Source organism: Sinohyriopsis cumingii, chromosome 9 (genome assembly GCF_028554795.1).
Source record: "Sinohyriopsis cumingii isolate HCF-2022 chromosome 9, ASM2855479v2, whole genome shotgun sequence".
Taxonomy (NCBI): domain Eukaryota; kingdom Metazoa; phylum Mollusca; class Bivalvia; order Unionida; family Unionidae; genus Sinohyriopsis; species Sinohyriopsis cumingii.
Genome location: NC_142969.1, coordinates 108,064,930 through 108,077,051, shown reverse-complemented (window position 1 = coordinate 108,077,051; position 12,122 = coordinate 108,064,930). Strand labels below are relative to the sequence as shown.

At 34.4% G+C, this 12,122-nt stretch overlaps 1 protein-coding gene across 2 annotated transcripts in view; it reads right to left on the bottom strand.

Moving 5' to 3' along the window:
- The window catches only part of LOC149792442 (uncharacterized), an 81,048-nt gene that overhangs the window by 34,513 nt on the left and 34,413 nt on the right, over window positions 1-12,122 (bottom strand). For both annotated transcript variants that reach the window (XM_089971020.1, XM_089971019.1), the window contains exons 8-9: window positions 10,655-11,333; window positions 7,951-8,006 (exon numbers count right to left, since the gene is read on the bottom strand). In XM_089971020.1, the coding sequence (XP_089827146.1) occupies window positions 7,951-8,006; window positions 10,655-11,333 (735 nt within the window). The remainder of the gene's footprint in view (window positions 1-7,950; window positions 8,007-10,654; window positions 11,334-12,122) is intronic.

Below are 12,122 nucleotides of genomic sequence, written 5' to 3'. Positions count from 1 at the left end.
CAATTATTTTAATTCTCTGCCAACTGCAAGGCCTCAAGCTGTTGTAAAACAGACATTTTCTGCTACCTCTAAGACCTAGAGAAGTCATAAATAAATTATATTTTAATTTTCTGACAACTGCAAGGCTTCAAGCTGTTGTACAAAAAATATACTAACATTTTAATTCTCTGCTACCTCTCAGACCTTAAGCTGTTTTTAATAGACATTTTAATTCTCTGACAACTGCAAGGCCTCAATCTGTCATACATAAAATACATCTGCAAGGTGTCATAAATAAATTGCAAGGTGTCAATTTGTCATAAATAAATTGCAAAGTGTCAATTTGTCATAAATAAATTGCAAGGTGTCAATTTGTCATAAATAAATTGACATTATAATGATCAGTACTAGAACTTTTTAATATAATTGCTCTAAAGGAGGCATTGAAAATTTAAAATTTTCATCCAAACATGTAAATATCCTTATAATGGGATTTCAACAGTTTCTATATTGTGACCTAGGGGTCAAGTGCATGGGAGGTGGAGTTGGGATGGTCCCCAGGCTCTGACACCAATGTCAGTTGCATGTATCAATAGGTTTTTATGCCCAACAAGTGTACAAATGGTTACAATTTGGGGAGATTCAAAATTATGACCAGAGTGTTATAACTTATCAATGTTAAAATAGCACACCTCTATGAAGCTTGTAGCAGCATCAAGCAATCATTGTAAACATGAATTATTTGGCAGTAAATAAATTCAGATTCAAGTCATCCTGATAACAAAATGTTGGCATCTTTTCAAATCAAGGGATGTTTCCTTCAATTTTTTAAAATTATTATTCTCAAAATCTACAACAAAATCTTCATCCACCATAAGAAGTTTAATTCTGTGTGAAAGTTATTGCCTTGAAGTAACCTTCATCCACCATAAAAAGTTTAATTCTGTGTGAAAGTTACTGTCTTGAAGTAACCTTCATCTACCATAAAAAGTTTAATTCTGTATGAAAGTTATTGCCTTGAAGTAACCTTCATCCACCATAAGAAGTTTAATTCTATGTGAAAGTTATTGTCTTGAAGTAACCTTCATCCACCATAAAAAGTTTAATTCTGTGTGAAAGTTATTGCCTTGAAGTAACCTTCATCCACCATAAGAAGTTTAATTCTCTGTGAAAATTATTGTCTTGAAGTAACCTTCATCCACCATAAGTTTAATTCTGTGTGAAAGTTATTGCCTTGAAGTAACCTTCATCCACCATAAGAAGTTTAATTCTCTGTGAAAGTTACTGTCTTGAAGTAACCTTCATCCATCATAAGTTTAATTCTGTGTGAAAGTTATTGCCTTGAAGTAACCTTCATCCACCATAAAAAGTTTAATTCTGTGTGAAAGTTATTGTCCTGAAGTAACCTTCATCCACCATAAAAAGTTTAATTCTGTGTGAAAGTTATTGCCTTGAAGTAACCTTCATCCATCATAAAAAGTTTAATTCTGTGTGAAAGTTATTGTCTTGAAGTAACCTTCATCCACCATAAGAAGTTTAATTCTGTGTGAAAGTTATTGCCTTGAAGTAACCTTCATCCACCATAAAAAGTTTAATTCTGTGTGAAAGTTACTGCCTTGAAGTAACCTTCATCCACCATAAAAAGTTTAATTCTGTGTGAAAGTTATTGTCTTGAAGTAACCTTCATCCACCATAAGAAGTTTAATTCTGTGTGAAAGTTATTGTCTTGAAGTAACCTTCATCCACCATAAGAAGTTTAATTCTGTGTGAAAGTTATTGTCTTGAAGTAACCTTCATCCACCATAAAAAGTTTAATTCTGTGTGAAAGTTATTGCCTTGAAGTAACCATCATCCACCATAAAAAGTGTAATTCTGTGTGAAAGTTATTGTCTTGAAGTAACCTTCAACCACCATAAAAAGTTTAATTCTGTGTGAAAGTTATTGCCTTGAAGTAACCTTCATCCACCATAAGAAGTTTAATTCTGTGTGAAAGTTATTGCCTTGAAGTAACCTTCATCCACCATAAAAAGTTTAATTCTGTGTGAAAGTTACTGTCTTGAAGTAACCTTCATCCACCATAAAAAGTTTAATTCTGTGTGAAAGTTATTGTCTTGAAGTAACCTTCATCCACCATAAGAAGTTTAATTCTGTGTGAAAGTTATTGTCTTGAAGTAACCTTCATCCACCATAAAAAGTTTAATTCTGTGTGAAAGTTATTGCCTTGAAGTAACCATCATCCACCATAAAAAGTGTAATTCTGTGTGAAAGTTATTGTCTTGAAGTAACCTTCAACCACCATAAAAAGTTTAATTCTGTGTGAAAGTTATTGCCTTGAAGTAACCTTCATCCACCATAAAAAGTTTAATTCTGTGTGAAAGTTATTGTCTTGAAGTAACCTTCATCCACCATAAAAAGTTTAATTCTGTGTGAAAGTTATTGTCTTGAAGTAACCTTCATCCACCATAAAAAGTTTAATTCTGTGTGAAAGTTATTGTCTTGAAGTAACCTTCATCCACCATAAAAAGTTTAATTCTGTGTGAAAGTTATTGTCTTGAAGTAACCTTCATCCACCATAAGAAGTTTAATTCTGTGTGAAAGTTATTGTCTTGAAGTAACCTTCATCCACCATAAGAAGTTTAATTCTGTGTGAAAGTTATTGCCTTGAAGTAACCTTCATCCACCATAAGAAGTTTAATTCTGTGTGAAAGTTATTGCCTTGAAGTAACCTTCATCCACCATAAAAAGTTTAATTCTCTGTGAAAGTTATTGTCTTGAAGTAACCTTCATCCACCATAAGTTTAATTCTGTGTGAAAGTTATTGCCTTGAAGTAACCTTCATCCACCATAAAAAGTTTAATTCTGTGTGAAAGTTATTGTCTTGAAGTAACCTTCATTCACCATAAAAAGTTTAATTCTGTGTGAAAGTTACTGTCTTGAAGTAACCTTCATCCACATAAAAAGTTTAATTCTGTGTGAAAGTTATTGCCTTGAAGTAACCTTCATCCACCATAAAAAGTTTAATTCTGTGTGAAAGTTATTGTCTTGAAGTAACCTTCATCCACCATAAAAAGTTTAATTCTGTGTGAAAGTTACTGTCTTGAAGTAACCTTCATCCACATAAGTTTAATTCTGTGTGAAAGTTATTGCCTTGAAGTAACCTTCATCCACCATAACAAGTTTAATTCTGTGTGAAAGTTATTGTCTTGAAGTAACCTTCATCCACCATAACAAGCTTAATTCTGTGTGAAAGTTATTGCCTTGAAGTAACCTTCATCCACCATAAAAAGTTTAATTCTGTGTGAAAGTTATTGTCTTGAAGTAACCTTCATCCACCATAAAAAGTTTAATTCTGTGTGAAAGTTACTGTCTTGAAGTAACCTTCATCCACCATAACAAGCTTAATTCTGTGTGAAAGTTATTGCCTTGAAGTAACCTTCATCCACCATAAAAAGTTTAATTCTGTGTGAAAGTTATTGCCTTGAAGTAACCTTCATCCACATAAAAAGTTTAATTCTGTGTGAAAGTTATTGCCTTGAAGTAACCTTCATCCACCATAAAAAGTTTAATTCTGTGTGAAAGTTATTGCCTTGAAGTAACCTTCATCCACCATAAAAAGTTTAATTCTGTGTGAAAGTTATTGCCTTGAAGTAACCTTCATCCACCATAAAAAGTTTAATTCTGTGTGAAAGTTATTGCCTTGAAGTAACCTTCATCCACATAAGAAGTTTAATTCTGTGTGAAAGTTATTGCCTTGAAGTAACCTTCATCCACATAAGAAGTTTAATTCTGTGTGAAAGTTATTGCCTTGAAGTAACCTTCATCCACCATAAAAAGTTTAATTCTGTGTGAAAGTTATTGTCTTGAAGTAACCTTCATCCACCATAAAAAGTTTAATTCTGTGTGAAAGTTACTGTCTTGAAGTAACCTTCATCCACATAAGAAGTTTAATTCTGTGTGAAAGTTATTGCCTTGTAGTAACCTTCATCCATCATAACAAGTTTAATTCTGTGTGAAAGTTATTGTCTTGAAGTAACCTTCATCCACCATAAAAAGTTTAATTCTGTGTGAAAGTTATTGTCTTGAAGTAACCTTCATCCACCATAAGAAGTTTAATTCTGTGTGAAAGTTATTGCCTTGAAGTAACCTTCATCCACATAAGAAGTTTAATTCTGTGTGAAAGTTATTGCCTTGAAGTAACCTTCATCCACATAAGAAGTTTAATTCTGTGTGAAAGTTATTGCCTTGAAGTAACCTTCATCCACATAAGAAGTTTAATTCTGTGTGAAAGTTATTGCCTTGAAGTAACCTTCATCCACCATAAAAAGTTTAATTCTGTGTGAAAGTTATTGTCTTGAAGTAACCTTCATCCACCATAAAAAGTTTAATTCTGTGTGAAAGTTATTGTCTTGAAGTAACCTTCATCCACCATAAAAAGTTTAATTCTGTGTGAAAGTTATTGCCTTGAAGTAACCTTCATTCACATAAGAAGTTTAATTCTGTGTGAAAGTTATTGCCTTGAAGTAACCTTCATCCACATAAGAAGTTTAATTCTGTGTGAAAGTTATTGCCTTGAAGTAACCTTCATCCACCATAAAAAGTTTAATTCTGTGTGAAAGTTATTGCCTTGAAGTAACCTTCATCCACATAAGAAGTTTAATTCTGTGTGAAAGTTATTGCCTTGAAGTAACCTTCATCCACATAAAAAGTTTAATTCTGTGTGAAAGTTATTGCCTTGAAGTAACCTTCATCCACATAAAAAGTTTAATTCTGTGTGAAAGTTATTGCCTTGAAGTAACCTTCATCCACCATAAAAAGTTTAATTCTGTGTGAAAGTTATTGCCTTGAAGTAACCTTCATCCACCATAAAAAGTTTAATTCTGTGTGAAAGTTATTGCCTTGAAGTAACCTTCATCCACCATAAAAAGTTTAATTCTGTGTGAAAGTTATTGTCTTGAAGTAACCTTCATCCATCATAAGTTTAATTCTGTGTGAAAGTTATTGCCTTGAAGTAACCTTCATCCACCATAAAAAGTTTAATTCTGTGTGAAAGTTATTGTCTTGAAGTAACCTTCATCCACCATAAAAAGTTTAATTCTGTGTGAAAGTTACTGTCTTGAAGTAACCTTCATCCACATAAGAAGTTTAATTCTGTGTGAAAGTTATTGCCTTGTAGTAACCTTCATCCACCATAACAAGTTTAATTCTGTGTGAAAGTTATTGTCTTGAAGTAACCTTCATCCACCATAAAAAGTTTAATTCTGTGTGAAAGTTATTGTCTTGAAGTAACCTTCATCCACCATAAGAAGTTTAATTCTGTGTGAAAGTTATTGCCTTGAAGTAACCTTCATCCACATAAGAAGTTTAATTCTGTGTGAAAGTTATTGCCTTGAAGTAACCTTCATCCACATAAGAAGTTTAATTCTGTGTGAAAGTTATTGCCTTGAAGTAACCTTCATCCACATAAGAAGTTTAATTCTGTGTGAAAGTTATTGCCTTGAAGTAACCTTCATCCACCATAAAAAGTTTAATTCTGTGTGAAAGTTATTGTCTTGAAGTAACCTTCATCCACCATAAAAAGTTTAATTCTGTGTGAAAGTTATTGTCTTGAAGTAACCTTCATCCACCATAAAAAGTTTAATTCTGTGTGAAAGTTATTGCCTTGAAGTAACCTTCATTCACATAAGAAGTTTAATTCTGTGTGAAAGTTATTGCCTTGAAGTAACCTTCATCCACATAAGAAGTTTAATTCTGTGTGAAAGTTATTGCCTTGAAGTAACCTTCATCCACCATAAAAAGTTTAATTCTGTGTGAAAGTTATTGCCTTGAAGTAACCTTCATCCACATAAGAAGTTTAATTCTGTGTGAAAGTTATTGCCTTGAAGTAACCTTCATCCACATAAAAAGTTTAATTCTGTGTGAAAGTTATTGCCTTGAAGTAACCTTCATCCACATAAAAAGTTTAATTCTGTGTGAAAGTTATTGCCTTGAAGTAACCTTCATCCACCATAAAAAGTTTAATTCTGTGTGAAAGTTATTGCCTTGAAGTAACCTTCATCCACCATAAAAAGTTTAATTCTGTGTGAAAGTTATTGCCTTGAAGTAACCTTCATCCACCATAAAAAGTTTAATTCTGTGTGAAAGTTATTGCCTTGAAGTAACCTTCATCCACCATAAAAAGTTTAATTCTGTGTGAAAGTTATTGTCTTGAAGTAACCTTCATCCATCATAAGTTTAATTCTGTGTGAAAGTTATTGCCTTGAAGTAACCTTCATCCACCATAAGAAGTTTAATTCTGTGTGAAAGTCACTGGTCAAGCAAGGCGGTTTGTTTAGGATGAAATGTATGCTGCATAGAAGAATCTATGTTGTCATGAGCCAAACATAAATACTAAACTTCCTGTGTAAGTAAAGCATTCAATATAGGCTAAAGTGACTTTCTTTGGTTGTACTATGAACAGAGATGTATCCAAATTATTGAGGTTCATGATTCAAACATAAATAGCAATAGAAATTTCAACACAAAATTACAATAAGCCACTGAAGCATGAAATACAGGTCACAGAGACCTCTTCTGAAGTAAAATTGTATCATGATGTATCCTCTCTTCATGGTTCTAGGTAATAAAGTATGCATCAATAAGCATGACAACAAACTAATGTGGTCATGAGCTTGTTTTTTATCACTTGCAAGATGAAAGTGAGAGTCTTTAACAGTTTGTCATGAAATAAAGGATTGTCAGATGAAAGAATAAGGGATTGACAGATGAAAGAATAAAGGATTGACAGAAAGAATAAAGGATTGACAAATAATAGAATAAAGGATTGATCGACAGATGATAGAACAAAGGATTGACAGATGAGAGAATAAATGATTGACAGATGATAGAATAAAGGATTGACAGATGAAAGAATAAAGGATTGACAGATGATAGAATAAAAGATTGACAGATGAGAGAATAAATGATTGATTGACAGATGATAGAATAAAGGATTGACAGATGAGAGAATAAATGATTGACAGATGATTGAATAAAGGATTGACAGATGAAAGAATAAAGAATTGACAGATGATAGAATAAAGGATTGACAGATGAAAGAATAAAGCACACATTTAGGTAACATAAGGCATCTATAGTAACAGAATACACTATTAATCTACAGCAAATTTGCAGAATATAAAACTTGCAGATCATAAATCATTAAGAACTGACCATGACCTCCCTACATTTTCTGGATTATTTTCAAAGACTTCAAAAAGTTTCCAAGGAGTATTTTGTCCTTACAGAAATTCAATTTTCTCTGCATCTTACTTCAGAAATCACTGCATAAATAAACACAAATGCATAAGAAAAACCATATAAATAATTAAAATGGTTCAACAGCCAAGGGATGCTACTCCATTCAACTATCTGCATATGTCATTTGAACCACACAATTTTTTTCTATTTCATTTGTTTACTTAATACTTTAGGAAAATATAACATTTTCTGAATGTAAAAAGTGATATACATTTTATTCAGTTTCAACACACTACATTCCCTCAGATAAAATGCAAAGAGTTTGGTGCAAAATTCAGTGAGTTTTTAACAAAATTCAAGAATTTTTAAAGGATAAAACCAACTTTTTTGTAAGTCAAGGAGTTTTCATGGTAACCTGTCAAATACAAGGATTTTTCATGGTGATACGAACCATACCTTGGCAAGTACTTTGCAAACTTGCATTTGCCCATACCAATTTTGAGACTGTATATATACACAAGTAAAAGTTAAAAGGTAAACAAACCCAAGGTGGTATCTTCAACATTCACAGACTTGCCTTTGGACACTGATAAATAGGGTATGTCATGATTCAATTCTAGTCCAGGCTTTGTGGAGTTATTGAGATGTTATGCACAATCATTTGTGAAAATCTATACAGCTAATTATCTAAAAAGGATACTCTGTTCACTAAAGTTATCAAATATGGAGTCTTACCTTTTTTAGCTCCAACTCAGTAGAATCCGCAGGTCCAACCTTTTTATCAGGTTCACCTGGTAAACAGATACCAAAATGTGTTATGAAGGAAGCAGCATTTAAAGTGAATTATACAAGGTGCAACCCTTCCCCCTCCTAACCTCCCAAAATAATATTTACCCTTCCTCCTCATAATCACCCCCTCCCAAATAATACTTACCCTTCCCGCTCCTAATCACCCCCTCCAAAATAATACTTACCCTTCCTCCTCATAATCACTCCATCCCAAAGTAATATTTACCCTTCCCCCTCCTAATCACCCCCTCCCAAATAATACTTACCCTTCCCCCTCCTAATCACCCCCTCCCAAATAATACTTATCCCCTTCCTAATCACTCCATCCCAAAGTAATATTTACTCTTCCTCCTCCTAATCACCACCTCCCAAATAATACTTACCCCTCCCCATCCTAATCACTCCATCCCAAATAATACGTACCCCCCCTCCTAATCACTCTATCCCAAAGTAATATTTACCCTTCCTCCTCCTAATCACCACCTCCCAAATAATACTTACCCCTCCCCCTCCTAATCACTCCATCCCAAAGTAATATTTACCCTTCCTCCTCCTAATCACCCCCTCCCAAATAATACTTACCCTTCCCCCTCCTAATCACATCATCCCAAATAATATTGACCACACAGAACTCCAAATGTAATTGCATCTAAAGCATAAGGAGTATCCTAATGTGTTAATCAATGCATTACCCATTTTCATTAATAAAATCCATTGAAGAAAAAAAAATATTGTAAAACTAACAAATCCGATACATAGCTTGTGTACACTTAATTAGTACTTAATAAGCTCTTCAGAGATGAAGATAAAGAAATCCATAACAAAATGTTCTTAATATGTGCATTGCTCGTGTAAAATGAAAAATTAATATATATAAATAACTTTATGTCCAATAATACTTTCATTTATAAATGGCTTACTGTAATGTTAAAATAGGTTTCTTGATGATGTAATGTAAAGTCAGTTTTAGTAGGTCATATAGTTGTTGAAAACATTTAAAGACCAAACAGACAAACAGGAGTCTGTCCCCAATCAACAAATATTAATGAAAAAAATTAAACAGTCATCATTTTTGAAAAACCAAAATTAAAGGAAACAAGAAGCATAAGCGAGCCTGATATCACTCACCAGGCTTACATAACCTAACAGTTTCCCATTTTCACTAAACAGGCTTATGCAGTATTGTAAGAACACATTCTATCTAAACAAGCTCAGCCAATCAGAGTTGTAACATTCTCAGCCAATCAGAGTCATAACAATCTCAGCCAATCAGAGTTATAACAATCTCAGCCAATCAGAGTTGTAACACGCTCAGCCAATCAGAGTTGTAACATTCTCAGCCAATCAGAGTTGTAACATTCTCAGCCAATCAGAGTCGGAACAATCTCAGCCAATCAGAGTTGTAACAATCTCAGCTAATCAGAGTTGTAACAACCTCAGCCAATCAGAGTTGTAACAATCTCATCCAATCAGAGCTGTAACAATCTCAGCCAATCAGAGCTGTAACATGCTCAGCCAATCAGAGTTGCAACAAGCTCAGCCAATCAGCTTAACTGGAATGAGTGGATCAAGCTCATTACTGAACTTGTTCAAGATTTTAAAGATATAAGCACACATTCAGAGATTCATCAAAACGGAATCTGAAATATAACCCCCACAGTGGTAAGAAGCTCAGCCACGCAGTGTGGATCTTGCTTATTATCAAACTCATTCAAGACCCTAATGATAAACTGATATACCAAGTCTGATCAAAATCAGATTAGAAATATGGCTTCAAGAGTGGTAATTAATCAAATGCAAAATTACCTCACAAATATGCATAGATCTTGCCTGAAATTCTAAAGATTTGATGATATAAACCTACATTCCATGTTTGACTGAAATTGTAACAATATTACTGTAATATAACTCTGTCACTTTTGAAGTTATATAATAAACAAAACTGAAACACTTTTTTATTGTCTACCACACATGAAAAACATGGAACTTTTTCAATACCAGGACTGGCTAGACATAGCAAGACACTAATCTAATCATTTCATCACCATCATGCCAATCAAACCTTCATGTATTGCTGTTTAATACCAGGACTGGCTAGACATAGCAAGACATTAATCATTTCATCACCATCATGCCAATCAAACCTTTGTGTATTGCTGTTTAATACCAGGACTGGCCAGACACAGCAAGACATTAATCTAATCATTTCATCACCATCATGCCAATCAAACCTTCATGTATTGCTGTTTAATAGCAGGGCTAGCTAGACATAGCAAGACACTGTTCTAATCATTTCTTCACTATCATGTCCATCAAACCTTCATTTACGGCATGCATGACATAGATTGCAAGGAAATAATGTCTCATCGCCTAGGCTCTGCAGCGTTTATTACCGATATGGAAAAATGGGGTTCCTCTACTAGGTCAAAAAGTGGGCTCAATTGGAAAAATAGAATATCATTACCCATTGTCTTGTTTATTCATACGATTTAAATACATATCATTATCTACAATAGATGGCCTTTAAAATGGTTATTTGGTCCAACTGTCATTAGAATTATGATGCTGCCTAAAACGATTCAGTATTAGTGATGCCCAATGATAATGACATTACCACTAGGCATGAAATAGTGACAGAAAAAAATCTTGCCTGGTGTGTGTCCATAGTCTACCACATGTTTTTTATCATCTTTATATGCCAGCATCTCAGCAGTGGGAGGGGGAGCTGTGTGGGGCCCCAGAGGAGGTACTCTGTCCCAGTCTGCCTCACGTCCATCTTTATACACTTTGTTCCATTCCTCATCATAGTCATCCCTAACCCTTCTCTCCTCCACCTCGTCCCTATGGTGTCTCTTTCTGGACTCAGCAGAGTCCTCACGGTGGTGCCTCTTTCTGCTGTGCTTTGATTCGATAGTTCGCTCCAGTTCCTTTGCCATCAGCTCCTCAATGGCTCGCTTTCGTTTGAGTTCCAGTTCTCTCTTCTCTTCCACTGCTTCTCTCATGGTCTCAATCAGTGATTTCTTCAGGGGAAGTTCTTTTTCCTTCTCTTTCTCTTTCTCCTTTTCTTTTCTGTCCTTCTTGTCTGAGCTATGCTTGTGTCTCTTATCATCCCGTTTCTTGTCATCCTTACTGCTTCGGTCATCCTTACTGCTTCGATCCTCCTCCTTTCTGTCATCTTTGCGCCGTCTACGATCCTCCTTTTTCTTATCATCTTTGTGATGTTTGTCTTCTTTATCTTTCTTTTTGTGTTTTTTGTCCCTCTTGTCTTTGTCCTTGTCATTACTTTTACTACTCTTCTTCTCTTCAGTTTCCAACTTCAGCAGCTCCTCCTGAAATAAAAAATACATCTGGAGTTTTCTGACTCAAAAAGTTAATTCCTCAATATGCTGGCTTGCCTTTAAATAAGAACAAAATAACTCAACACACTGTGCATTAAATTAAAAGTAACTTAAATCAATTTTTCGCAAGGTTAGGACCAATGAAATTCTTAACCAGTAAATGCTCTCCCCTTTTCTTCGGACACATGACTACTTGTGGGACATCAGGGCAGAGTGGATTCCCTTTCCCTTCCAAGGTGACCAAAGTCCTAGCTAAGCATAAAAGTTGGTCTCTAGCATACCCAGTATGCATACAACTGAGACTGTGGATCTCATCTGGGGTGAAGCTACTAAAGGAAGCTGTTCTTCTGCTAAAAGACCTGGTTAACAAAACAGAGAAACTGACTCTTAAGCGCTGCCGAACTGTAAAAAGCAGCTTTTGCTCCTTTGTCTTCCAGAGGGTAAGGAGACCAGGAAAAAGTTTCAAGGGTATGGTTCTTTAATAAAGCTGGTTGATTCATAGGGTGATTTTGACAATTACCACAACATGAACAAGAGATTTCATCTTGGCATTAACGTGCAAAACAGTCTCTGCAGCTCAAAATACCTGAGAAGGTAAAAAATGAGGACTGGAACCAATGGCCGGGCCTTTTAAGAATTTAAGCATGTTGGACAAGGTTCTATAGAGATCAATCTGCATGAAGCTTGATGGAATATATAAGTTGGTATAATCCAGCTACTGGATGTGTGTGTGCAGGTTCTATTATTTTATTCTAAGTCACAAAAAGTGAAAAATTATTA